We start from the raw sequence: 26,700 nt of genomic DNA, 5'->3' as shown, positions 1-26,700 counted from the left end.
TTAACATTTTTCACTTTGGAGAGTGAGTTGCCTTGGGTTTATAGTGAGTAACAAAAACAATAATCTATATGTTACATTAGAGGAAAAACTATTAGCAAATTTCCTAATCTTTTTACAGAGAGATAACCTGTTCTTCACATTAGAGAAGGCCTCCAAACTGGCTATCAGTTATTCTTTTGCATATTTTGCCTAATTCTTCTTTTAGCAGACATTTTAATGGGAGAATGAAGAATTTCATCAAATATCTGGAAATGCCTGCCACCTGCAAACTTTGTGTGAAATTTCCCACACATTTCCACTCTCCTTTCTGAATCCTGGTTTCTACCTCTGTCCCTGACTCTTCCATGTAGAAGTGCTCTCCGTGGAGCAGGTCAATGAGACTGCAGTGAGAGAGTTCGTATTCCTTGGCTTCTCATCCCTGGCCAGGCTGCTGCAGCTGCTCTTTGTTATCTTCCTGCTCCTCTACCTGTTCACTCTGGGCACCAATGCAATCTCCACTTCCACCGTTGTGCTGGACAGAGCCCTTCATACTCCCATGTACTCCTTCCTTGCCATCCTCTCTTGCTCTGAGAGTTGCTACACCTTTGTCATTGTACCCAAGATGCTGGTTGACCTGTTGGCCCAGAAGAAGACCATTTCTTTCCTTGGCTGTGCCATCGAAATGTTTTCCTTCCTCTTCCTTGGCTGCTCTCACTCCTTCCTGCTGGCAGCCATGGGCTATGATCGCTACATGGCCATCTGTAACCCACTGCGCTACTCAGTGCTCGTGGGACATGGGATGTGTATGGGACTAGTGGCCACTGCCTGTGCCTGTGGCTTCACTGTGTCCCTGGTCACCACCTTCCTAGTATTTCATCTGCCCTTCCACTCCTCCAACCAGCTCCATCACTTCTTCTGTGACATCTCCCCTGTCCTTAAACTGGAATCTCAGCACTCCGGCCTCAGTCAGCTGGTCATATTCATGCTTGGTGTATTTGCCTTGGTCATTCCTCTGCTACTTATCCTAGTCTCCTACATCTGCATCATCTCTGCCATTCTAAAAATCCCTTCCTCCATTGGAAGATACAAGACCTTCTCTACCTGTGCCTCCCATCTCATTGTGGTAACTGTTCACTATGGTTATGCTTCTTTCATATACTTAAGGCCCAAAACCAATTACTCTTCAAGGGAAGACACCCTAATATCTGTGTCATATACCATCCTTACCCCATTGTTCAATCCAATGATGTATAGTCTGAGAAATAAGGAATCCAAATCAGCCCTACGAAGAACAATCAGCCAAACTTTATATCCTCTTAATTAAAGAGCCATTTTTTAAACTGCTAATGCTTAGTACATGCCAGGCAAATTGTGTGCTTTTACACATTTTTTTTTTCATTTAATTATTCAACTCCACTGTAACATAAGAACATTTTACATGTGAGAGGAATGAGGCTCACAGAAGTTAAGACAGTCTGGCTTTCTACTGTCCGTGATACTTTAACAAGACTAATCACATACAGGAACAGAGCACTCAGTTCCATAACAAATTTAGTTATATTTTACTGCTTTAAATATTGCTAATTTAAAAACTAATATGAGAGCAAAGATGCATCCGAACTGATGAGAGCTATGTCTCGAAGTAGACAGCCTGGATACACCAGGAAAGAAAAGATGTATCCAAAAAAAAAAAAAAAAAAAAGAAGAAGAAGAAAAAAAGGAAAAAAAGCAGGAAATCCATCTATCCATACTTTTCTTTTCCTAAAGACAACAGAAAACTTTGGTCCCACACATTCTGCTACAAATCTTGGTGGTCCTTTTTGTCCCGGATTAATATCCTGAACCTACCTATTGAAATATCTTTGCCTTTACTTGGGGTTGTTTTGTTCTTCCTTTGTTCCACTTTATGGTTCTCCTCCTGATGCACATGTATGTCCTTCACATACTAGTTTGTCTTAGCCCCCACATTTGTTCCTGAAACACCATACTAATTTACTCTCTTCAAGGAAGCTACTAGCATTGCCTCAAATGTTTCATTGCTGAAATATCTCAATTCCAAGCAAAGGGCTTGAGTTAATATTAATAGAAGGCTAGAGTCCTAGAATGACCACAAAACCCATGGAAAACCCTCCAGTGACTCCCTTTGCCATACAAGATAATGCCAAGAGTCCTTCATTGTCATGGATCTATCATCTAGTTTCTGCCTACATTTTCAGTATTATCATTTCTAGTTTTGTTATTCTTCATTTTCTATATGCCTTCTTGTACGCTCTGAAGCTAACCAATTATTTGCTTGTTTCAACACAAATAAATGTGATGAACAAAATAAATGTGGTCTCTGCCCTCATAGACCTTATTGTCTGGTTCAGGATAGTTCCAGTAAACAGAAACATGAGGAAAATACTTTACCAGTTTAAGTTGATTCCCTGAAGAAAAAGTGCATGCAGGGGATAGAGGAAAGAATACTAAGATAAACCTAATTTAGATTGAATGGTATAGGGTTGGTTTCCCAGAGAAACTGACAGTTAGCCTGCATGTAACCTGAAGGGTGAGTAAAAGTCATCAGGTAAAGGGGATATTCTTTTAGACAGAAGAAACAACGTGTACAAAACCCCTGAAGCAAGAACTGGATGAGTTGCAGACAAGCAAAGAAGCCCTGTACAAATCCTGTTTTAAAAATGCTTTTTAATTGACAAGTAAAATTGTATATATTTATGGTGTACAACATGATATTTTGATATACATAGGTACTGTAGAATGGCTAAATAAAGTTAATTAACACATACCTTTAGCTCATGTACTTGTTTGTGGTGAGAACACTTACAATCTACGGTTAGCAATTTTCAAGTATATAATACATTATTATTAACTATAGTCACCATGATATGCAATAGAGCTTTTAAAATTATTTCTCTTATCTAAATGAAATTTTGTACCCTTTGACAAACATCTTCAAAACTCTCCCCTCAACTGTTCACCTGATTTCAGCCTATGGTAACCAACATTCTTCTCTCTGCTTTTATGAGTTTTTTAGATTCCACATATGTGTAAGATCATATGGTGTTTGTATTTCTGTGTCTGGTTTATTTCACTTAGTGTAATGTCATCCAGGTTCATCCATGTCATTGCAAACAGGACTTCTTTCTTTACATGGCAGAATAATATTTTATTGTGTATACATACCACATTTACTTATATTAGGTTGATGCAAAAGTAATTGTGTTTTTTTTTTCATTACCTTTAATGGCAAAAACTGCAATAACTTTTGCACCAACCTAATACATTTGTTCATTAATAGACACTTAGGTTGATTCCACACCTTGACTATTGTGAATGATGCTACATAAACATGGGAGTGCAGATGTCTCTTTGACATTCTGATTTTATATCAATATACATCAAGTAGTGGAATTACAAGATAATATGGTAGCTCTATTTTCAGTTTTTTGAGGAACCCCCTTACTGATTTCCATAATGGCTGTACTAATTTACAACTGTCAACAGTGTGTAGGGGTTCCCTTTTCTCCAAATCCTCCCTAACACTTTACATCTTTTGTCTTTTTGATAATAGCCACTCTAACAGGTGTGAGGCGGTATCTCATTGTGGTTTTAATATGCATTTTCTGATGAAGAGTGGGGTTGAGCATTTTTTCATCTACCTACTGTCCATTTATATGTCTTGGGAAATGTCTATTCAGATTTTTTGCCCATTTCTAATTGGGTTATTTGTTATTTTACTATTGAGTTTTTAAAGTTCTTTACATATTGTGAATGTTAACCCATTATCAGATATATGGTTTGCAAACATTTTCTCTCATTATGTAGGTTGTCTCTTTATTCTTTTGATTGTTACTTTTTCTGTGCAGAAGTTTTTTGGTTTGATGTAATTCCATTTGTCTATTTTGACTTCAATTACCTGAGCTTTTGGGGTATAAATGCTTTTTCTGCTTTCTCTCTGGAATGAATTTGAATTTACTGACAACATGGGTTTATGTATTAGACACATAACCAGTTGTGACCCAGTTCCTTGTATGGTGCCTGGCATAACAGAAATATATGTTTTATGAATGGCCATGACTGTCCTGCAATTTTATGCCTCCCCAATCTTGCTCTGCCAACTTCATGCCTTATCTTGGTGCATATTAACTCCATCCACCCTAGCAACTAAGCCAAGCACATGGAAGTCGCCTTCACCACTTTGTTTTTTAATCCTCATACCATCAATTGTATCCTATAGATTCCACTGGCTAAAAGTTCCTCAATCACATTCCTTTTCTATTTTTACCTGTCTTCTCTGGATTACGGCAAAAACTTCAAGTCCTGTGGTCCCCAATCCATTCTTCACACTGCTGCCAGGGAAGTCTTAGGGTTGTTGTGATGGTTAAATTAGAAAATATGTGTTAAACATTTAACAACAATTGTTTGGTGTATACTGAGTACTATTTTAATGTTGATTTTTATTATCATTTTCATCATCATCTTTCTAAAGTAAAAATCTAATTAAATAATGTCTCAGGTTATAAAACTTTCAATAGTTCCTAACAGGTTTGAAGGTACATTTTAACTCTTTGTTAAAAATTTTACCAAAGTACTTGTTGTTCCAATAAAACACATTGTTTCGTGCCTCTTTACCTTTACATGCATTTTCCCAAAATTTATGATTTCTTATTATTTGTCTACCCACTACTCAGATTTCAAAACTTCACTCAAGCATAACCACCTCTAAGTAGTTATTAACCTCCATAATGCAATTTATATTTATTTTCCATATTACTTTACAGTGACATATGCAAATCTCTCTTAATGCCCCCATGGAAATGTGCAGCAGTCACTGCTTTATACGTTTCCTCCTCTGGGAGTTAATTTTTTTCTTTTTTCTGTTTTTTTATTTTTATTTTTTTTCTTTTGAGATGGACTCTCACTCTATTGCCCAGGCTGGAGTGCAATAGAGGAATCTCGGCTCACTGCAACCTCCGCCTCCCAGGTTCAAGCAATTCTCTCGCCTCAGCCTCCTGAGTAGCTAGGGTTACAGGCCCCCGCCACCACGCCAGGCTAATTTTTGTATTTTTAGTAGAGATGGGGTTTCACCATGTTGGCCTGGCTGGTCTCGAACTCTTGACCTCAGGTGACCCACCCGCCTCGGCCGCTCAAAGTACTGGGATTAGAGGCGTGGGCTATTGGGCCTGGCAGGAAGGTGAATTTCTTAAGGTAAAAACTACCAATTATTTGAACTCAGATCTCCTAAACATAACATGGTTCATGACTGAAACTAAGCTTTGTAATAAATAAATAAATACATCAATGCTGTCTCTGGGCACTATAACTGAGTTCCTCCACACTCTGCTGCATCTCCCAGATTTGCTCCTTGCTGCTGTCACTGCTGGATCTACCAGCGCCTGTCAGTCCGTTGCTCTGCCGTGTCTCAAAATATATTCCTTCCCTTGAAATAGAGGCTTAAGGAGTGAACATTCTTGTCTCCAGTCAAAGGGCAAAAATCAGGAACTATAGGAGGAAGCCCATGGGAGGTTTTTCTGCTGATTGTGTTTCCAGTAGCTTCTAGATTTTTAATGAGTCACTTCACCAAAGAATATAAAATAGGAAACCAACTAATTTCCCGAGTCTGTTGCATAGTTTATCTATTTGGCAAAAAAGGCTTGAAGAGCATTTTCCCTTTGGATCATAGTTGCTAATTGAGGGAGGGCAGAATGTGTCAGAAGCAATGTGGCCATGGCTCCCTAAGGTGCTAGATAGTAAAACTACCAAGCAGACATTGATGCTAATGTGAACCAGAAAAAAAGCCCATTAATTATACTCATTAGAGCTGTAGCTGATCCATCCCATACAGAAGAGGCACAATGATCACTGTTCTGGGAAGCGAAGTAGTAAGTCATTTGTCACTCTTGAAAAATTTTAAGAGACTAGCAGGAAGATGTGTAATATACTGGGAACATGCTAGTTTTGGTGAATTACTTAGACTTTTCCTTAAAGGGCCTGGGCCATGATTAAGATATAGGGCAACTGCATTCCTCTGTACCCCAGGATTCATATTTTAAAGAATATGAAACTCTTTCATATTGGAGATTTGGTCTTTATTCCATAGATGGCTTACAGAAATTAAATTATCTAAAATCATAGGACATATTTATGTCATTTCAAAGATGTTAGCTAGTTATGCCTTTTATCTTACATTTAATTCAGAAATTGCTGAGATTTTCTTCGAATTGCAGTCTACAAATACATGACAGCAAAGGATTGCAAGGTGGTAATAGGAAAAGTAGCTGGAAGGGGAGACAAAATAATGCTCAGGTTGAGGTCTTAAGGTCAAGAAAAAAGAACATTAGAGATATTGCAGAATGGTCAAAAAAGGCTGTTCCTGGCACCAGTCTTAAGAAGGAATGAAGGAAGAAAGGAAGGAAATACTTAATTATGGCTTCTTATAATTCTGGGCTACATTTTTAACTTCTGCTGGCCATTCATCTTTATAATATCCCATGTTACAGAAAAGAAAACTAAGATTCAGGAGCATTAATTTATTTGCTCAAAGAAAATGCTGAAATAAGAAGGTGAATTCCATCTCTAGTGTTTCTTCATAACATAAATTTTTATATAGCTTCCTTGATCACTCGCTGGAAGTATCTTTACCAACTAAATGAAAAATACCTACAAATTAGTTGCAATGATTTATTTAGGTATTAATTTATTTAATTACAATTTTGTCAGATTTTGAATTTGTTGTTGCTAGAAACTCTGATGCTGATGTGGTTAGAGAGATGTATATAAATATTTGGTGCATGGTACAGAAACTTTTGTCAGATGAACAACATAGTTGTTCTAAGACTTCTAAGAGCTTAAATTGTACCAGGTAAGAATGAGCATTATATAGAATGATCTAAAATGTAAGAAGTCCAAGAATGTATGTTTCACAAGGGTAAAGATCTTTGCTTTGTTCACTGTTGTATCTCAAACATCAAACAAGGTGTCTCAGGTTTAGTAATGTATACGATAAATAGTTTTTAAATTGAAATAGTGCTTGGAAACCTGACTTCCAGGGAAGTGATTTGAAAGATTAGAGGATCTGCCCTAACACAGGAAAAGCCATTGTTGTTATAAGACATGGCTCTTTGCATGTTCTGTAAACTATGAAGTTCCATATGATTAAAACATTGGGATAAAATATGGGAACTGGAATAAATGTTTGCAGTGTTGTGAGAGATCTAACAGCCTTTTTCCTTGTCTTTCCTTCCCCTTTTCTTCGTAACGTTCTTGCCTTAGTGGATCCCTGTTTTGCCTTCTTAACTAAGGTTCTTTCCTTCCATTTCCTCCCGGTCCCTTCCCTAACCGGTAATTCTTCCTTCCTTACGTCCTTCTTACTTCGTCCTGCTGCGCTCTGATCGTCTATTCTGAGATCTTTCTTCTTTTTGTTTCTTTCTGTCTGGGCTTTTTCTTTCCGTCTGTCTTTATTCCTTCCGTCCTTCCTCTTGCTCTTCCTCTTCGTTCCTTCTTCCTTCCTTCATCTTCCTTCCTTCTTCTTTCTTTTCTTTCTTCTTTCTTTCTTCTGTCTTTCTTGCTTCTTTCTTTCTTACTTTCTTTCTTTTCTTCTCTTTCTTTTCTCTTTCCCCCTTTCTTTTCTTTTTCTTTCTTTTAAGAAAATTGGAATTTTACAACGTTTGCAGGGATTATTATAGGGTTCTGAGTAAGAAGGTACTTGGTTAAATGTAAATTTAAATGTCTCTGTGATTGCCTCTTCTTCTGAGTGGAACTGTTTCAACACCCACCTTACCATTTATTCTCCTATCCTCTCCCATCTTCTCCCAGCTGTTCTTCATATTCGCAATGCCATGCCTCCCATTCTCAGGCCCCTCTATCTCTGCTGCCCAAATCACTCTGGAAAATAATCTCCTCCAATTGCCCTTCCCAGGTCAACAGGAGTGGAGGTAAAAATGAAACATAAAATGAAACAAAACAATACCCTATAGCTTCCTACTTTAAATAAATTTGTTTCTTCTAATTTCTCCCTTCAGGCTGGATACAAGAGAGGAAAGGCAAACAAAAATAAAGAGTGTCATAAGATATTTATTCATTTTTAAGAAATAAAGATTCTCTTCAGATTCCATAGTTCTGGCTCTAGAGAGGAATCAGTCATATAGAAAACACCAGATATGGGTTACAGGGGGCCTGGAGAGAAAAAGAAATTTCATTCTCCAATGAAGATGTTATGAATCAGTTGGTCAGCCCATTGAGTGTGTATTCTGTTTTCATAGTTCTGTCTGCAAGAAAAAGTACAAATATGGTTTAATTGACACCTACTATGCATGTGCACATACACAAATTGAAATAAAATATTCACTTTAAATAAGGGCTATTCAGATTGGGCATGTTTTATCCTAATCTTCTCTTCTTATATCTGCTCTCCATTTAAATTTAAAAACTGCTGGGGTTGACCACTAATTTGATTCTATAAACTCAGTGATGTTTTGAAACTCATCAAGTTTCAAAATTACTGTCTTAAAACATATATGTCTATAAGAGAAAGGGACCAGTAAAAAAAGAATAATAGTAAAGAAAATAACACCACTAAATAGAGCACTTCTTATGTAGCAGGTGTTGTTCTCAGCACTTTACATAAATTAATACATTTAATATTAACCACAGCCTGTTTCATAGGTGAGACAACTACAATATAGTGAGGTTAAATAAATCGTCTAAGGTTACAGTCACCCAGTGGGTGAACTGGGACCCAAAGCCAAGTTACCTTCCTCTAGATTCCATACTATCATTCAATACACAATGATACTGCCTTTCTTAAAACAAATAGTATTAGTTTGTGATATGATTTTCAATTTTTCCTTATTAAAAATACATTTTTACGTATAAATCTCTATGGGCAACTTTTAAGAAATAGAATATTGGAATAAATTAGATAAATATATTCAAGGATGTTGATATATTTTGCTAAATTTCTTGGCATAAACAAAACTAAATTATAATGTTATTAGTAAAATTTTTGTTACTAGTCATATAACACCACCACAGCTAATTTGATGAGTCTCTACTTTATTTGAAATACACTTCAAGTTAAAATATGTTTTTAACATAATTTTTTTTTGTTTGATGCATTCTATTTCTATTTTATAAAACTGTATGCTTATATCTGTTTTCTTCTTCAAAGTTTGTTATTTTCTCCATCAACTTGTAATAAACTTTTTATTAATATTAACATTTGAAGAATATTTTTGGTAGTTTTCCATTTGTTGTTTGCTTTCTATTATTTCTAATTGTGTCTTTTTTGTAAATAAATTTCTTATTTTGTACAAATTGTTGCTTAATACTCCTTGATAATATTTCATTATTGTTTAAGTTTAGCTTTTCAGATTTTCTGTCCAGTAATACAATGTTTCCTAATCCTTTATATTTTTTGGTATTTTTTTTGTATTTTATTAACATATAAATTTTAAACATATGTGTTGAAAATTTAAACTGATATTTAAATTGTATTAAAGATGTATTTAGTAAGTTACTATTATATGTCAGAAAGAGTTTAGATGGCATTGAGATATTTTATACTTTAAAAATCATTAAATTTTTGTTTAGGTAAAGAATTAAGGTATAAACTTTCTTCTGATAACTGCTTTAAATTTAACCCATATAGTCTAATATATAGAGCTGACATTATTTTCTAGAACTTATTTTATTTTACATTGTATTTTCCCTTTGATCCAACACTTGTTTAATAGTATTTTCAAATTATTATATGGAAGAGTTTTCAAAAATATGATTTTCATATGATTTTATTTTTATTGTTACTGATCAATGGTTTTGCTCAAATGTACAGATACGTTTGCTACATTTTTTTAAAAAAATTAAATTAAAAAATTTAAACTAGGCCATGCCCAGTGGCTCACGCCTGTAATCCCAGCATTTTGGGAGGCCGAAGTGGGCAGATCATGAGGTCAGGGGATCGAGATCATCCTGGCTAACACGGTGAAACCCCGTCTCTACCAAAAATACAAAAAATTAGCTGGGCGTGGTGGTGGGTCCCTGTAGTCCCAGCTACTTGGGAGGCTGAGGCAGGAGAATTGCTTGAACCCGGGAGGCGGAGTTTGTAGTGAGCCGAGATCATGCCACTGCACTCCAGCCTGGGTGACAGAGCAAGACTCCATCTCAAAAAATAAAATAAAATAAAATAAAATAAAATAAAATAAAATAATTAAACTTAAAAAATTAATGTTTTAATTAATACGTCTTTAAATATGTAGGATAAATGTGTAAGATACGTTTTAGTCTTTACTGTTTTTGATCAATGTTTATGAGCACTTTGATAGTCATGAATATGATAAGATGAAAGGGTGATGGATCATCTCAATGTATAGATATAAGTCTTTTATTTCATAGCATTCTGACTGGTGTGAAATGGTATCTCATTGTGGTTATAATTTACATTTCTCTGATGATTATTGATGATGAGAATTTTTCATGAGCTTCATGGCTGCTTGTATGTCTTATTTTGAGATGTGTCTGTTCTTATCCTTTGCACATTTTAAAATGGGGTTTATTGTTTTTTGCTTGACTTGTTTAAGATTCTTAAAGATTCTGAATATTAGGCCTTTGTCTGATGCCACTGCACTCCAGCCTGGGTGACATAGTTTGAATATTTTCTCCCATTCTGTCAGTTGTCTGGTTCAATATATGAAAATCAATAAATGTAATTTATGACATAAACAATTAGAAATGAAATTCATATGATCATCTCAATAGATGCCGAAATTTTTCAATAAAATCTAACATCCCTTCATGATAAAAACCCTCAACAGACTAGGCTTTGAGGAACATATATCAAAACAATAAGAGCCATCTATGACAAGTCCACAGCCAACATCATATTCAACAAGCAAATCCTGGAACTATTCTTGAGAACTGAAACAACACAAGGATACCCATTCTTACCACTCCTATTCAAGACAAGAGAAAGAAATAAAAGGCATCCAAATAGGAAGAAAATGTCAAACTATTTGTCTCCATTGTTGATATTATTCCATATCTAGAAAACTAATTTAAAGACTCTGCCAAAAGGCTCCTAGAACTGATAAATGACATTAAGAAAATTTTAGGATACAAAATCAACCTAAAAAATCAGTAGCATTTCTGTAAATCAATAATATCCAGACTGAGGGTCAAATCAAGAACACAATTATATTTCAAGAACCATAAAGAAAATAAAATATCTAGAAATGCACCTAATAAAAGAGGAGAAAGGTCTCTATAGGGAGAACTACAAAACATTGCTCAAAGAAATCAGAGATGACACAAATAAATGGAAAAATATTCCATGCTCATGAGCTGGAATAATCAATATTGTTAAAATGGCCATACTGTCCAAAGCAATTTATAGATTCAATGCTATTCCTATCAAACTACCAATGTAATTTTATCAGAATTAGCAAAACTATTATAAAATTCATATGAAACCAAAAAAGCGCTCAAATAGCCCAAGCAAACCTAATCAAAAAGAACAAAGCCAGAAAGAAGCATTATACTAGCCAACTTCAAACTATACTATAATGTTATAGTAACCCAAACAGCATGGTTCTGGTGCAAAAACAGACACACAGACAAGAGAACATAATAAAGAACTTAGAAAGCAAGCTTCACTCCTACAACCATCTGATCTTCAACAAGGCTGACAAAAGCAAACAATAGAAAAAGGACTCCCTATTCAATAAATGGTGCAGGGATAGCTGGCTAGCCATCTGCAGAAGAGGGAAACTGGACCCTCACCTTTCACCATATGCAAAAATTAACTTGAAGTGGATTAAAAATTTAGATGTAAAACCTCAAACTCTAAAAATCCTAGATGAAAACCTGGGGAATACTATTCTCAATATCAGCTTTGGCAAGGAATTTTTGGTTAAGTTCCCAAAAGCAATTCCAGCAAAAACAAAAATTCAGAAGTGAGAGCTAATTAAACTAGAGCTTCTGCACAGCAAAATTAACTATTGACAGAGAGAAGAGATTCTTATTTCTACTTGTTAGAACCTGAGGGGAGGTTTATGTGCAGTAATTAGAGTAAATTTCATATAAGCTAATTTTATTTAATGGGATTCTACCTGACTAAAAAGTGTTCTTGTTTTCTCTTATACTAAGATTTAATTAACTGTTAGTAGAAAATCAAAAGTATACTGCATTGCTTTGACTTTTTACTACAGAAAAAAACTATTGTAAGTTTCAAACCTCAATTTTCATTTTTTCATAAACCATACACAAAGTTTTTCCTAAAAGCAGTTTATGTGTCAGAATTCAATAACTCTACAATGGAACATGTTTTATTTAAGGCATGCTGTGTCTATAGATAAAGATGATGGGCAAGGAAAGAAGAAACGTGATAAGGGTAATTCTAGTCACTTTAGAAAATACTTATTCTACATATAAATACAGATAATTAGTCACAATCTCTTTGTTTATTTTTCTTGAATGTCTACATTATTGTTGTTCAAAGTGGGGAATAAGTGATATTAACTTAACTCAGTCCATCTATATTGAGCTCAACAGAACCTATCTCCCAACTCTCTGTTCAGGTATATAATATCTTCTTTTGTAAAATGTGTTTACGGTTATTTTAATTATGATTACAAATATAACTGGGCATTACTAGAGTGGTAAACTTTAAGTTACCAACCTGAGAATGCAAATAATCAACTTACAATTATTTCTATCAACAATCTTCAGAGAGCTGTGATGTGTTCCAGAAACACTTAAAGATCCTAGAGTAGGACTAAAATGGTGACTATTAAATGGATCACAATGCTCTGAATGCCTCTATTTAGTGATTAAACTAGACACATTTGGGCAATTCTGATTTCTTTTCATATAAATTTTATAGTCATCTTAGTCTTTAGAAGAAAGGCCTGCTGGGATTTGTTAAGAATTATGTTGACTACATAGACCAGTTTGGTCAGAATTGCTCTTTATTTTATTACATCTTTAAACTGATGAACATGGGTGTTCTTCACTTAGTCATATATTTTATAATTTAACCCAACAATGTTTGAAAGAGTTCTCTGTATATGTCTCACACTTTTTTTGTTAAATCTAAGCTTTTTAAAAATGATATTGTGAATTGAATTGTTTTCTTAATATCATTTTTAGATTGTTTGTTGCTTGTTGTAGTAGGCCAAATAATGAGCTCCCAAAGATATATATGTTTTAATCACTGGAACCTGAGAATATGTTAGATTATACAAACAAGAGGAATTAAGGTTGCAGAAGGAATGTCAACCGACAGTAAAATAGAGATATTATCTTGTATTATTCTGGAGGGCCCAAAGTAATCATAAAGGTTCTTAAAATTGGGAGAGAGAATCAGAAAGTCAGAGAAAAGATGCAACTTTGTTGACTTTGAAGATAGAAGAAGGGGACCATGAACTAATGAACATGAGAGGTAGCTAGGAACTGGAAAAGGCTAGCAAAAGGCAAGACTATTCCTTGTCACCTCCAGAAGGGAACAAAGGACTACATGCCCCAAATTCTTATATTCACATACCTGAATATGTTTTACTTCTTTCCCTCTCTGCAGGTCTTGGCAGAAAACATCACCATGGTCACTGAATTCCTGTTGCTGGGTTTTTCCAGCCTTGGTGAAATTCAACTGGCCCTCTTTGCAGTTTTTCTTTTTCTGTATTTAGCCATTCTTAGTGGCAATGTCACCATTATCAGTGTCTTCCACCTGGATAAAAGCCTCCACACACCAATGTACTTCTTCCTCGGCATTCTCTCAACTTCTGAGACCTTCTACACCTTTGTCATTCTACCCAAGATGCTCGTCAATCTACTTTCTGTGGCCAGGATAATCTCCTTCACCTGTTGTGCTCTTCAAATGTTCTTCTTCCTTGGTTTTGCCATTACCAACTGCCTGCTATTGGGTGTAATGGGTTATGATCGCTATGCTGCCATTTGTCACCCTCTGCATTACCCCATTCTTATGAGCTGGCAGGTGTGTGGAAAACTGGCAGCTGCCTGCGCAATTGGAGGCTTCTTGGCCTCTCTTACAGTAGTAAATTTAGTTTTCAGCCTCCCTTTTTGTAGTGCCAACAAGGTCAATCATTACTTCTGTGACATCCCACCAGTTATTCATCTGGCTTGTACCAACACAGATGTTAATGAATTTTTGATATTCATTTGTGGGGTTCTTGTACTTGTGGTTCCCTTTCTGTTCATCTGTGTTTCTTATCTCTGCATTCTGAGGACTATCCTGAAGATTCCCTCAGCTGAGGGCAGACGGAAAGCTTTTTCCACCTGTGCCTCTCACCTCACTGTTGTTATTATTCATTATGGCTGTGCTTCCTTCATCTACCTGAGGCCTACAGCAAGCTATGTGTCCAACAAAGACAGGCTGGTGACGGTGACGTACACTATTGTCACTCCATTACTAAACCCCATGGTTTATAGCCTCAGAAACAAGGATGTCCAACTTGCTATCAGAAAAGTGTTGGGCAAGAAAGGTTCTCTAAAATTACAGAATTGAAATATTATTACATTTTAGATTTCTCAATAAATAATGCCTTTTTATCACATGCATATTATAACTCTAACATATTCATTGAAATAATAGGAGTCCTTAAGATACATGACATAAAATATGTTTTTCTCCTTACAGTTTCTTTAAACTTAATCCACAGGCTAATGTTTTTCATTTTCTTATATGGAATCTCAGGGAGCTCTTCAAATTTAAATGCCCAGTTCACTGTGACAACTGAAAATTTAAACTTAATTTAAAGCTAAAATTTCTGCCTTTTCTGGGTGTAGATTTTTGAATTGGGGAGCCTTCATTGGTACCAATGAAGGTTGATTTATGTATTAGCTCTTTCAGCAAACACTTTTCTCTCTACTTATTTCAGTGACTGGTCCTTCAAGCGTCACACTGTGGGGGGAAGGATAGGTGGAGGGAACATCTTTCTTGATTGCCACTGTCATGTTCTGGCAATAGTACTTTCAGATGTTGCACACTGAGTCTTTCTCATGCAGGGAGCTTTCCTGGTTGCTGAAATAATTCCTTACTTGGAACTTCTACCACATTTCTTTTGATATGGTTGAATCTGCCTCTAGCTGACAACTTGTAAATTTTCCTCTTAATTCTGAGGTTTCAACATTTATCTGGGTTCCATGTTTTCTAAAGTTCTTATTGGACAAAATGTTATTTTTAAGTGATTCCACAATGAGAATTTCTCCTAAATGGTCCATATGTGATCCAAAAGAAAATTTTGACAATCCTTGCTACCCATAGTCAGTTGAAGTGCAGACATCTTTCTCTGCGTACTGGTATTTCAGGCCAATAACTGCAGATTTCTACGTTTAGATTTCTCAGGTGAGCTCAGATACCAATCCACTGTGTTCCTTTATCTCCAGCAGATATATATCAGTATCTTGAAGCAGTTCTCTACTCTTGGGGAGAGATAAAACGTTAAGAAATCCAAGAGCTTCCTCCAAAGATTATATTTCCTCCCCTTTTTTCTCAAAATGTTTATTTTTTAAGAGTAGTTCATACATTTTATTCTCTCAGCTTTTGTGCCTCAACTGAAACTAAGAAAAACTGCCTTTTATGACATTGCTGACTGTTTTGCCTATAGATTAAGGTGTTATAATGGTGTTTATTGGTAAATATTTAGTTCATAAAATTACTCTCTGTATACAGAGTCAAATAGTTGGCCTGACCAGTGGTATAGCTGTAAATAATCACCTTAATCACGCTAGATCACATTTTGCAGCACATGGTTTTTTGAGAATCTGTTGAAAGCTATGTATCTAATACATTAAACTCTCCTGGTGCACATATACAGGAAAAAAAAAAAAAACTTGCTTACAATCTAAGGGGTTTACATAATATACAAAGTCCATCCCTCAATCCAATTCATGGGAGTACTTGTTCATGACCAAAGTCATATAATCCATTTAAATTCACAGAGTTTACATGTATTGTAATTTTATTATAATAGCAGGATAGACTAATAGACACCCCTGTTGCTATCTTCTAGATCTCTTCAATGGATTGAATTTCCTTTTTAATATCACATTGCAGAGAAATTCACCACAAAGTAAGCAGAGAAACTATTCTGTTCAGGATAGCATATTCAATTAACTAGAGTATTGCTATTTTATGTCACATTCATTAAAAATTTAGGAGAAGCTACTGTGCGGTCTAACATTTGAGGTTTTTAAATATAGAATATGTATACATTAGGAAAACTAAATTCTATACTGTGAAAAGAAATGATAATTAAGCAGGAAGTTTCAGAAATAAACTACACTTAACACCTTGATCAACTTTCATAAAAAGTAGCTGATTTTTGTGTCCAAAACTAACATATAGAATATTTTCTACAGCTTGCTGACATGAGTGTGATTAAAAAAAATGTTTTCTATCTTACTTTGAGGCTCTAGTTTCCTACTATCCTGGTGTATAGGTCTCTTCAATTCCTTTTATTAGTAGTAGAAACACGAAAGAGTTAAAATTATGTTTAAAAGGGATTATAATAATAAATAGTAGAATAAACTACAGAAAAATAACTTGCATTGACAAATGGCCTTGTTTGCCATCATCATACTATAGCCATCATTGATTAAAAAGGCAGTAGAAGATAAACCTAAATTTACCATTCTGTGCACCACAGTCCTTTACTTACAGCTTATATGGTGGGATCCTATGGAGAATGGTCCTGTGCTCACCTAAGAAACAAGGAATTTCTTGTTTGAAAAGATTATCTCCTTCTTTGTCTAATGTCCACCATCAAAGAATTTTTTTGATTTTCACCTATTTCATGAAGTATTGATGGTTTCCATTCTTCAAAACACCATAGAAATATAAGCTTTACTTATACTTCCTACTGAGCTCTGATGTACTGAGCTGATTATGTACATATCTTATTCTCTCTAATAGGCAATCAGCAATGTGAAAGGAAGTAATTTACTACACCATTATATTAACTTCTCCTAAATGTCTTCTATATCCCTGACATTCAGAAGATAACTTATACATATCTCTTAACTTTAATTGAATAAATGACTGCTTGGTATAGCTAAGTAAAACATCTGAAACTACACATGAAAGTGTAGCAATATTTATGTCCCCCAAAACAGTAATTAACAATAACAATGATAATTTAATTTGCTCATTAATCTCTTAAATGAGAGAGGGCTTATGATTGGCTTGTCTCAACTCCATACAATGTCAACTGAGCTGCTCAACTAGAACTGAGGGACCCACTTCCATTGGGCTCATTTACACAGCTAGCAAAATGGTGCTGATCTGTGGTAGAGCTGAGTCAGGGCTATAGGTTGTGAGTCAGTTTCTCTCCATGTGGCCCTTTCCATGGGGTTCTATAAACTTTCTCACACCATCATGGCTGGTTTCAAAGACTAAATGTTCCAAGAAACGGAAAGAGGAAGCTGCTAGTCTTTTAAGGCATAATACCAGCAGGTTGTCTGCTCCTGACACCCAAAAAGACAACGATGTGATGGGCACAGGATAATAGCAATGGACGTTCCCTTTTGAAAAAGGAGGAAATTAGACACATCACAGTCATTTGTCCATAGAAATTCTCAAATTCATCTGGACACATGTTGCCAGTCCTATTTTCTGGGAATGAATTCCATGACTCTTAGATCTAACCTGTGATGCTATTTCCCCACTTTCTGATCATCCTTTTTTATCCACAAGACATAGCTACAATTTGCAGACATGTCGTTTCTCAGTCTGGTACCTCCATGGAAGAAGTTGAGGGTCCAAAGCTCTATTCATTTCTGTTTGCTCTGTAGTCTTTAGCACATGTTGATAGAATGCCTTTTTAAAAACTCGGTGAGTTTCTTATGTTTCAACCTATAAATTAATTCCATTAGATAAAAGTCACATCCATATTCATTTCTTTATTATGGGTCACTTGTGAGGTAGTAATATTAATAACTGCTGTATGGCAATTCCCTTAAGATTCTTAAAAAGACTTATTGTTTAACTTTAAGGATTCAGGTCCTTAGGATATTTATAAATCTTGTTGGGTATAGCTTAAAATATTTCTGAGTTCTAACAAAAGGTATTACAACTACATTCTTAAGATGTTTACCCTGAGGCATTGGTTTCCTGATAGCACCTTGGATTTGCTTTCTTTCTCGAAGCCATTTTGTGCTTGAGAGTCTTTGTTGAGAGAGACTGTGCATGAGAAACATCTTTATTTGCAAACCCAAGTTTTATTTCTTTCTGTTTCCTCTAAATTCTCAGAAACTTAAGAAACTTTAAAAAATTATGTACTTTTTAATTGACAAATAATAATTGCACATATTCTTTAGGTACATAGTAATATTTTGATACCAATAATGTATAGGGATCAGATCAAGGTAATTAGCATATCATCATCTCAAACATTTATCATTTCTTTGTGTTGGAAATGTTCAATGCCCTCCTTCTGGTAATTTGAATCTATATATTATTTTTAACTATATTCATCCTACAGTGGTATAGAACACTGTAACTTATTCTTTTATCTAGCTATAATTTTGTATCCCTTTAGCAAATCTCCACCTATCCTTCTCTTTTTCTACCCTTCCCTTCCTCTAGTATACTGCTTTCTACTCTCTTCATATTTTATCATTGATTGGTATTTTCTATAATCTTCCTAGAAATTTTCCCAGGAAGATAATGAGATTACTAAATAGTCTATTTTCCAGGCTGTAGCATGTGGCCCTGCTGCCAAACTTTCCAGCAATGGATAGTAAATATCTATGTTTTACCAACTCTAATAACAGTTTCCTCTCTGTCCTTCAAACATTTTTCTCTCTGTGCTTCAAAGCTTTACCAAAAGTTGCCTCATGATCCTTTCACCTTTTAGTAAGAGACTTCTTAAGCCCTTATGGATTATTTATACCACCAATTGCAAAATTAATGCCAAATGTTTTAAATGTTGATTATAACAGCTCCCTGCCTTTAGATACCAAATTCTGTTCTCATTATTTACTGCTGCATAATCAACTATCTACAACTTTAGTTACCTAAATGAGCTGTAATTATTTTGTACACAAGTCTGTAATTTTGGTAGGACTCAGTAGGGACAGCTGGAATCTGTTCTTTGTGGCATCAGGTTGAATGATTCAACTGGAGCTGAAGGATTTACCTTCAATATTGCTCACTCATGTGCCTGTTTTATTCATGTTGGCTACTGGCTCTTTGCTCAGCTGGGGCTATTGGCCAGGAGCCTTGGTTTCTTTCCACACCGTTCCATATTCTCCAAGGGCTGCTTGGGCTTCCTCAAAACATGGTTGCCAGGGTACAAAAGTGGATGATTCAACATACAATAAGTAGCAGCTACTAGACTTTAGAGACAAGGGTTAATAAAGGATATAGTCTTACATTTATTATAATTTATTGGTCAAAGTAGTCACTCATCCTTTATGGATTCAGGGGAAGGAAGAAGCCACCAAAAGATCCCGTCTGGGTTAATCACTTGGGCTTTTCTCTTACTTTCTCATCCCTGTAGCATCTTTTTTAAAAAAAATAATTTAATTTAAAGTTCTGGGATCCATGTGCAGGATGTGCAGGTTTGTTACATAGGTAAACATGTGCCATGGTGGTTTGCTGCACCCATCAACTCATCACCTAGGTATTAAGCCCAGATGCATTAGCTATTTATTCTGATGCTCTCCCTTCCTCCACCCCCACGCCAAAGGCCCCAGTATGTGTTATTCCCCTCACTGTGTCCATGTATTCTTACTGTCAGCTCTGACTTATAAGTGAGAACATGAGGGACATGACTTACACAAGAGCAGTTCTCATGAGTACCTAAGAGAGAAGTCCATGTGTGTCTAGCATTTGACCCATTTCCAGCCCAAGTGGATGGACTCACTGTCAGAAAGAATCGATATGTGAGCTGAAATGGGGAGAAAACTGACAGGTTTTGTGAAAGCCTACATGAAGTCACTGTCACATTTTTCTCTGTAACCCAAACTGTATTCATATACTGAGGAAATATTTACCAAATTCACATTATATTCCAGAAGCAAACCTGTTTCTAATGTATCTGAAAGATTCTGCCATTCTAATATTATGTCCTCTGTTCTTTACATTTTCCTCTCTTCTAGTTTTTAGAAATAGGAACGTGTAGAGGCATAAAAAAGAATATTTTTTCTTCAACTTCAGAATAAAACTCTAGAGGCACTATGTAGGGAAATTCAAAAGAGATGGTTTCATTGATGTATATTTTAACAAATGATACCTGGAGAACCTCCACATCTCTGACTCCTTAGAGAATTTCTAAGAGGAAGTCAATGAATCCCCATGAATAATAGGGCTTTTCCTTTGGCCAATGAATTCTCATAGCATATTATCATGGTTCCACACACTAAATAGAAAAATTATGGACATGTATTGGGCACAATGTGATAATTGCTCCCTGTGGAGGTGGCGAGCTCACTTACCAACCAAGGCGTTGAGACCATGGTTAATGTAAAAAGGAAAGGCCATTGATGACACCCATTGAGGCATTACCTAAAGTACCCATGGAGAAAGGGCACAGGTAACATTTTTCTGTGGAGTAATGCTGTTTTCTTATTTTGGTCTTGGGAGTTCCTGAAAGATGAAGAAGAACCCTGAGGCATCATGACAGGGAAGACAATTTTGGCAAATTTCACCTAGCAACCCTTTACAGAAGTTTCTAGGAGATGCCTGAGAGTGAATAAACTGGCAGGTTACAAAGCACCAGAACTCTGATTTGAAGAAAAGTAAATTTTAATTTTTATTTAGAGAACTTGATTTTTTTATTAAGAAGACCAGTGACAGTCATTTATTTGTATTTCAAATTTAAAAATTGTTGAGTTTTTCCCATGAGCTAGTGATCTGTTTATCCCTAGTTATTAGTAATGAGAAATCGAAATTGTGGCCAAATGACAGAAAGAAAAGCTGAATAGTGAAAAAATAAGGATAAAAATTGAGACCAAGGCCAAGACAAAGGCAGAGACCCAGGATAAGTCTTGATTATTTCATAGGGTGGTGGTAGTATTAGTCTTAGAAACGAAGAATAAAAAAATTACAGTAAACATACAATGTATGAGGAACACAGAAGTGTTTCTCACTTAAGAGGCACATGGTAGTGCCTCTTAAGGAAACCAAGTTACTACAAAATAAACTAATTGGAATTATTACTATTTCATTAGTAGATATTTATTCGTCAAGTATCCATATCTCATTTATTTAAATATTGGATAAAGTTGAAGATACAAAGGGAATAAGATGAGGCATTTATCCTTGAGGCTCTTAATTCTATTGGAGAAACCAATAGGAAAAAAAATTAGGTATAACATGTTGAGTATTTTGATGAAGACATACTAGACAAGCTTTAGATTACTAAGAAGGGAACAGCCTACCCTCCCTAGACATATTGGAGAAAGTTCAATGATTGAGGACTCTAAAAATGTGAGGAATGAGTGGGCCATACATGAAGGGGAAATGATTTTGGAGGCTGAGATCTCTCTCTCTCCCTCTCTCCCCCCCCCCCCCCCACCAGTGGAATCTTGAGACACAAGGGCATATAAAGGAAACTAAATATTTCAGTACAATTCCTGTGTGATGAAAACTTAGAGGATTAGATTGTAGATGTACGTGGGACAGAGAATCAGATGTCCTGTGATTCAGCTTAAGGAATTCTGACTTTACCTACAGATGATGAAGAGTTACTAAGCAGCATAATGTGAAAATATCAATTCACAATTTCTACTTGTTAAGAAGGTGATCTAGTTACTCTGTTTTTCTTCTTTTCTTTTCTCGCTTTCTCATTTTCCAACCTTTTCTTTTAACCTGTGATGCCTTCCCTTCCAAACTCTTGTCACTATCTCCTATTTACCAGTTATTTTAAGCAGTATCCTAGACTGAGTTAAGTAAAACTAACTAAGTCAAAGATTTCCATAGTAAATTTTATTTTTCACTATTAGTTTCCACATAGGTTCCAAGGATGAGTTTGAAAGAACAGATGATTGATGGGGTAGGAGTTATAGAGTAGATATTGAGTAATATGACCTTACTTTTCTTTCAGGTGCATCAACTTTCTTTGCATACTTTGTCACTATTAATACTAGGGATGATCCTGTAAGTGAGAAAACACTCCAAGAAAGGATATATGGAAAATGGAAAGGCATAGATGATGTATCAGGAAGAATGTTAGTGAGGACTCTGTTTTGGTCAAATGCATGGTGTACATTCTTTATTTATAAAGTTTAGAGATAAGGCCATTCAAAGATATATAGAGGTAGAAAATAAAACTCCTGGTTCTAGTCCCATTTCAAAATTTTATTAAACATTTGCCTAAGCAAAACAGCAAATACTGATAGCAATTTAGTTATTTGTAAAGGACTTCAAGCCCCCAAATCAAGTGTTTCTAAAATTAAAATAAAAAGTTTAGCTAGTGAGATAATGGAGGAGACTGTTTGATAATCAGAAATGATAAATAAGATAGCAACATTTTTACGGGATTTTTTGCTCTGCATTCAGAGAATAATGTCAGAGAGATTTTTCATCCTAAAATGTTGAAGCAGAGTGTTAATATCACAGGCTAGATTAATATTAAGGTAACAAGTTTTGAAAATCCCTGGAATCAAATATCATCTACTTGAGAGTTTTGAAATGATTTAGAGAATAAAGTGATATCATTGGTCACTGATTTTTTTTCAACAGGTTTTGAAGCACTTAGTATATGTTGGGCATCATTGTATGTGTTCAAGATGCAGTTTCTGTTATCTGGTAAGTTATAGTTTGTAGAGTCAAAGACAGTCTTATAATAGTAGTTTGTGGCAAAGCAAGTAATATTCTGGTGATCACTCACGAAATCCAGAAAAAATGGTGCCGCATGATTAGGAAGCTGTAGGAAGGATTCTATGAGTAAAGTCATTTTAGATGAAAAGTAAAAGGAGACCACAAAATTAGAAGCAGAAAAACAATAAGTATAAAGCAGAGACTATTTCCAGATATAGAGAATAGTATGAAAAATGACTTGGTTGTGTAAAAATTCTTACTGCTGAAGTACATATGAAGGAATCTATAACGGCAGTTATGAGTGAAAAGGTGAAACTGGGAAAAGTGTGAAAGACCTAGAATATTTTATAGATAATTGAGAGTCAGTTGGTTTGGTAATATGATAGGATTTGTTCTATAGAAAGAATTCTGCTGCTATTATGGAGGATTACTCAGAGTGGAAGAGAGAATCTGGGCAGTTCACTTATAACACTGTAGTCCAGACAAGGGATAATTACTTGCAAAATATAAGAATGAATCCTAAAAGTGAACAAAAATAGGTTGAACGTGGAAGATTAGAAAAATGGTGAGTTTAAACATGTCTTGGAAATTTACAGCTTAGATGGCTTAAGAGTATTTGTTGAGATACAGAATCTACATAAAAGAACACATTTAGGCAAGAGGTAGAACAGAATAAGAATGTTTTGATTAAAATGTATATAATTCAGTACCAGCAATGATAAATATGTTGGAGGCCTTAAGGAAGGTATCTGAGCCCACTTGTTCAGAAATTTAGAGACAGCTCCTTGGAATGACAGCCTTTTGGGCCTCCAAGTCAGGTACATCAAGGATAGGACATAAAACAATGGGCAACAAGTGAATGCTGAAGCAAAACTAAATGATTCTAGCCATGTCTTTTCTGTAAGGAGAAATCAGCTCTATAATCCTGTAAGAGTTCATAGAGTAATCAAAAAGCCAGTCCTAAAACAATAGCAATAGTTCAAAACCAATTTATTTGCAACAAATGAATGCATAAAAATTGGTTATATAATTAGTTGTAAAAGGGAATTGTGCTCTTTAAGTAACACAAAGATCAATGGATGTTTCTCTAGACAGAGAAGGTATTAAAAACTGGTGTAGCAAGGTGAATTATCAGACATTGGTGCTATTGCTTGTTCATGCTATCCCTTATTGACATATGTATCAGTAATCAGGATAAAATTGTGACCATTGAAAATAAGAATTAATATAGATAAAGGATTTTATAACATTAGATTACAAGAATCCTCTCTAGTCTGCAGGGAATATATTCCAAGACTCCAGTGGATGTCTGAAACTGAATAATACTGAACCCTAAATATACTATGAATTTTTTCTATAATACATGCCCATGATAAAGCTTAATTTATAAATTAGGCATAGCAGGATATTAACAACAATAACTAATGATAAAATAGATCAACAATAACATTATATCAGCATCACTACTCTTGCGCTTTGGAGCCATTATTAAGGTAAATAAAGGTTACTTGAGCACAAGCTTGGTGATACCATGACAATTGATCTGATAACTGGACGGCTTCTGAATGACTAATGAGTAATAGCATATACAGTCTGGATACACTGCACTAAGGGATGATTCTTGTCCTGGGCAGGAAGGAGCAAGACAGTCTCCAAGTAGGGGACCTAACAGATAGGCTTTATTTGAGCAAATAACTGTACCCTTCATGTGTACATTTGTCCCCAGATTCACTGCTAAAATCAACAGCGGAAAAATAGCAGTTTGAATGCATATCAATTTAGAAGAACTTCTGGTTAAATTTATAATTATTTTTTCTCTCCCATGCTTGTTGTTTCTCAGTCAAACAAGACTGGCTTAGCTACTTTATGAGGGTAAGTATTCCTGAATTTTAAGTTCCAAGGATCTCTGGACCTGATCATATTGACTTTATTCTGTGGGATCAACTCTTCATGGCCAATTCCTCCTCTGTCACTGAGTTCTTACTGCTGGGCTTCTCCAGCCTTGGGGAATTGCAGCTTGTCCTCTTTGCGGTCTTTCTCTGCCTCTATTTGATTATCTTGAGTGGAAACATCATCATCATCTCGGTCATTCATTTGGATCACAGCCTCCACACACCCATGTACTTCTTTCTAGGTATTCTTTCTATCTCGGAAATCTTCTACACAATTGTTATTCTGCCCAAGATGCTTATCAACTTATTCTCTGTACTCAGGACACTCTCCTTTGTGAGTTGTGCCACCCAGATGTTCTTCTTCCTTGGTTTTGCTGTCACTAACTGTCTGCTTCTGGGAGTGATGGGTTATGATCGTTATGTTGCCATCTGCCAGCCTTTGCAATACACTGTTCTCATGAGCTGGAGAGTATGTGGACAACTGGTAGCAACTTGTATTATTAGTGGCTTCCTAATATCTCTGGTGGGAACAACTTTGGTCTTTAGCCTCCCTTTCTGTGGCTCCAACAAGGTCAACCACTACTTTTGTGATATTTCACCAGTTATCCGTCTCGCCTGTGCTGACAGCTACATCAATGAACTGGTCATCTTCATCTTCGGGGTCTTGGTGCTTGTTGTGCCCTTGATATTTATCTGCATTTCTTATGGCTTCATTGTCCGCACCATTCTGAAGATCCCATCAGCTGAAGGCAAACAAAAAGCCTTCTCCACCTGTGCATCCCATCTCATTGTAGTCATTGTCCATTATGGTTGTGCTTCCTTTGTCTACTTGCGACCCTCAGCCAAATATACTTCGGGCAAAGATAGGCTGGTGACAGTAGCCTATACCATCATCACCCCACTGTTGAACCCTATGGTATACAGCCTCAGGAACAAAGATGTGCAGCTGGCTATTCAGAAACTGATTGGAAAGTCTGGGTTTTCTCTTAAGACTCTATAATCAGAATACTTTCGAACAGTAGGGACACCATTAGACCAATTGTGTCACAATTATTTAAATCATGAGATTATCTAGTCTATTTAACTGTGAGGCCTTGGATTGTTTGACATTTGGGCCTACATGTTCTATGTAAAGCAGAGATAGCAATATTTTCTTCCTGGAGTCATTGTAATTAAAAGAGATTACAAAATATCTGGCAATAGAGTATAACTCTCCTCCTCTTTCCATTCTTCCTCTGGATTTAAAGTCCTCAAAAAGGTCTTAGCAGCCATCATTTTTTGCCCTATACTTGTCTTGTTTGACCAAAATGTCTGATTGCACTCTGTTTAAGGTTATGTCCAGCTTAAAATGAGGAGTCCAGGCCTGAAGGTGGCTTAGATCTAGTGGTATGACATGGCAGGGAAAACTGCACCATATGGGCAATTAGATGATTTAAAACTGGACACTGGTTAGGTCATGACTGAAGCTTTGACTCTTCTCTGAGTCTAAATTCTAATATATGGAAAGTAGGGATAATGTAATTTTCCTGTTCTACGTCGTGGGGATTTTATTTGTATCTCATAAATAGTATAAAAGAAAGTGTAAAAGCAGTGCAAAATGTGAAACTACATACAAAGTAGAACTCATATCAAGCAAGTTTTGCATAACTGAGAGGATTTTATTTCTTTCAAGTTCTTCAAAACAGGTATTTTGGAATGGCTTTTCTGACTGCTCCTTCGAACCACTTCTTACATAACATAGAAGTTATGCTATGTAACATAGAAGTTATGCTACGTAATGGAATGGAAAACAATATTCAACCATTCTGTCCCATCTCAGGCTAAAGGTATCGACATGGTTTTCCACACTGAATTTATTAGGAAGAGGAAGCTACTCAATTTCAAATTTATCAAGCGAGTATATAAGATTTGAGAGAGAAGTACTTTGATGATCATCTGGTTCAATCTCTGACCTGTCACAGTAACACTTCTCCACTGATTGGGCATCAACGACCTTACAAAATATGTGTTCCCATTGCACTCAGCTCTTACTATTATTCCCTCTCATTTCAG

General features: G+C 35.7%; 3 protein-coding genes across 3 annotated transcripts; all 3 read left to right on the top strand.

The window, feature by feature from the left end:
* The first annotated feature begins 287 nt into the window (after positions 1-287).
* Positions 288-1,348, top strand: LOC104657383 (olfactory receptor 10K1). Its single transcript, XM_010357167.2, has one exon. The coding sequence runs from the start codon at positions 536-538 to the stop codon at positions 1,301-1,303; it is 768 nt and encodes a 255-aa protein (XP_010355469.2). The 5' UTR covers positions 288-535; the 3' UTR covers positions 1,304-1,348.
* Positions 1,349-13,489: 12,141 nt separating this feature from the next.
* On the top strand, positions 13,490-14,497 carry LOC104657384 (olfactory receptor 10R2). Its single transcript, XM_010357168.2, has one exon. It carries the CDS (start codon positions 13,490-13,492, stop codon positions 14,495-14,497), a length of 1,008 nt encoding a protein of 335 aa, XP_010355470.2.
* A 10,209-nt stretch (positions 14,498-24,706) lies between these two features.
* Positions 24,707-25,648, top strand: LOC104657388 (olfactory receptor 10R2-like). The gene has a single exon (XM_010357171.2). The coding sequence runs from the start codon at positions 24,707-24,709 to the stop codon at positions 25,646-25,648; it is 942 nt and encodes a 313-aa protein (XP_010355473.1).
* Positions 25,649-26,700: the final 1,052 nt, after the last annotated feature.

Source organism: Rhinopithecus roxellana, chromosome 8 (assembly GCF_007565055.1).
Source record: "Rhinopithecus roxellana isolate Shanxi Qingling chromosome 8, ASM756505v1, whole genome shotgun sequence".
Lineage (NCBI taxonomy): Eukaryota > Metazoa > Chordata > Mammalia > Primates > Cercopithecidae > Rhinopithecus > Rhinopithecus roxellana.
The sequence above is the reverse complement of the archived record's forward strand: the minus strand, read 5'-3'. Positions and strand labels throughout refer to the sequence as shown.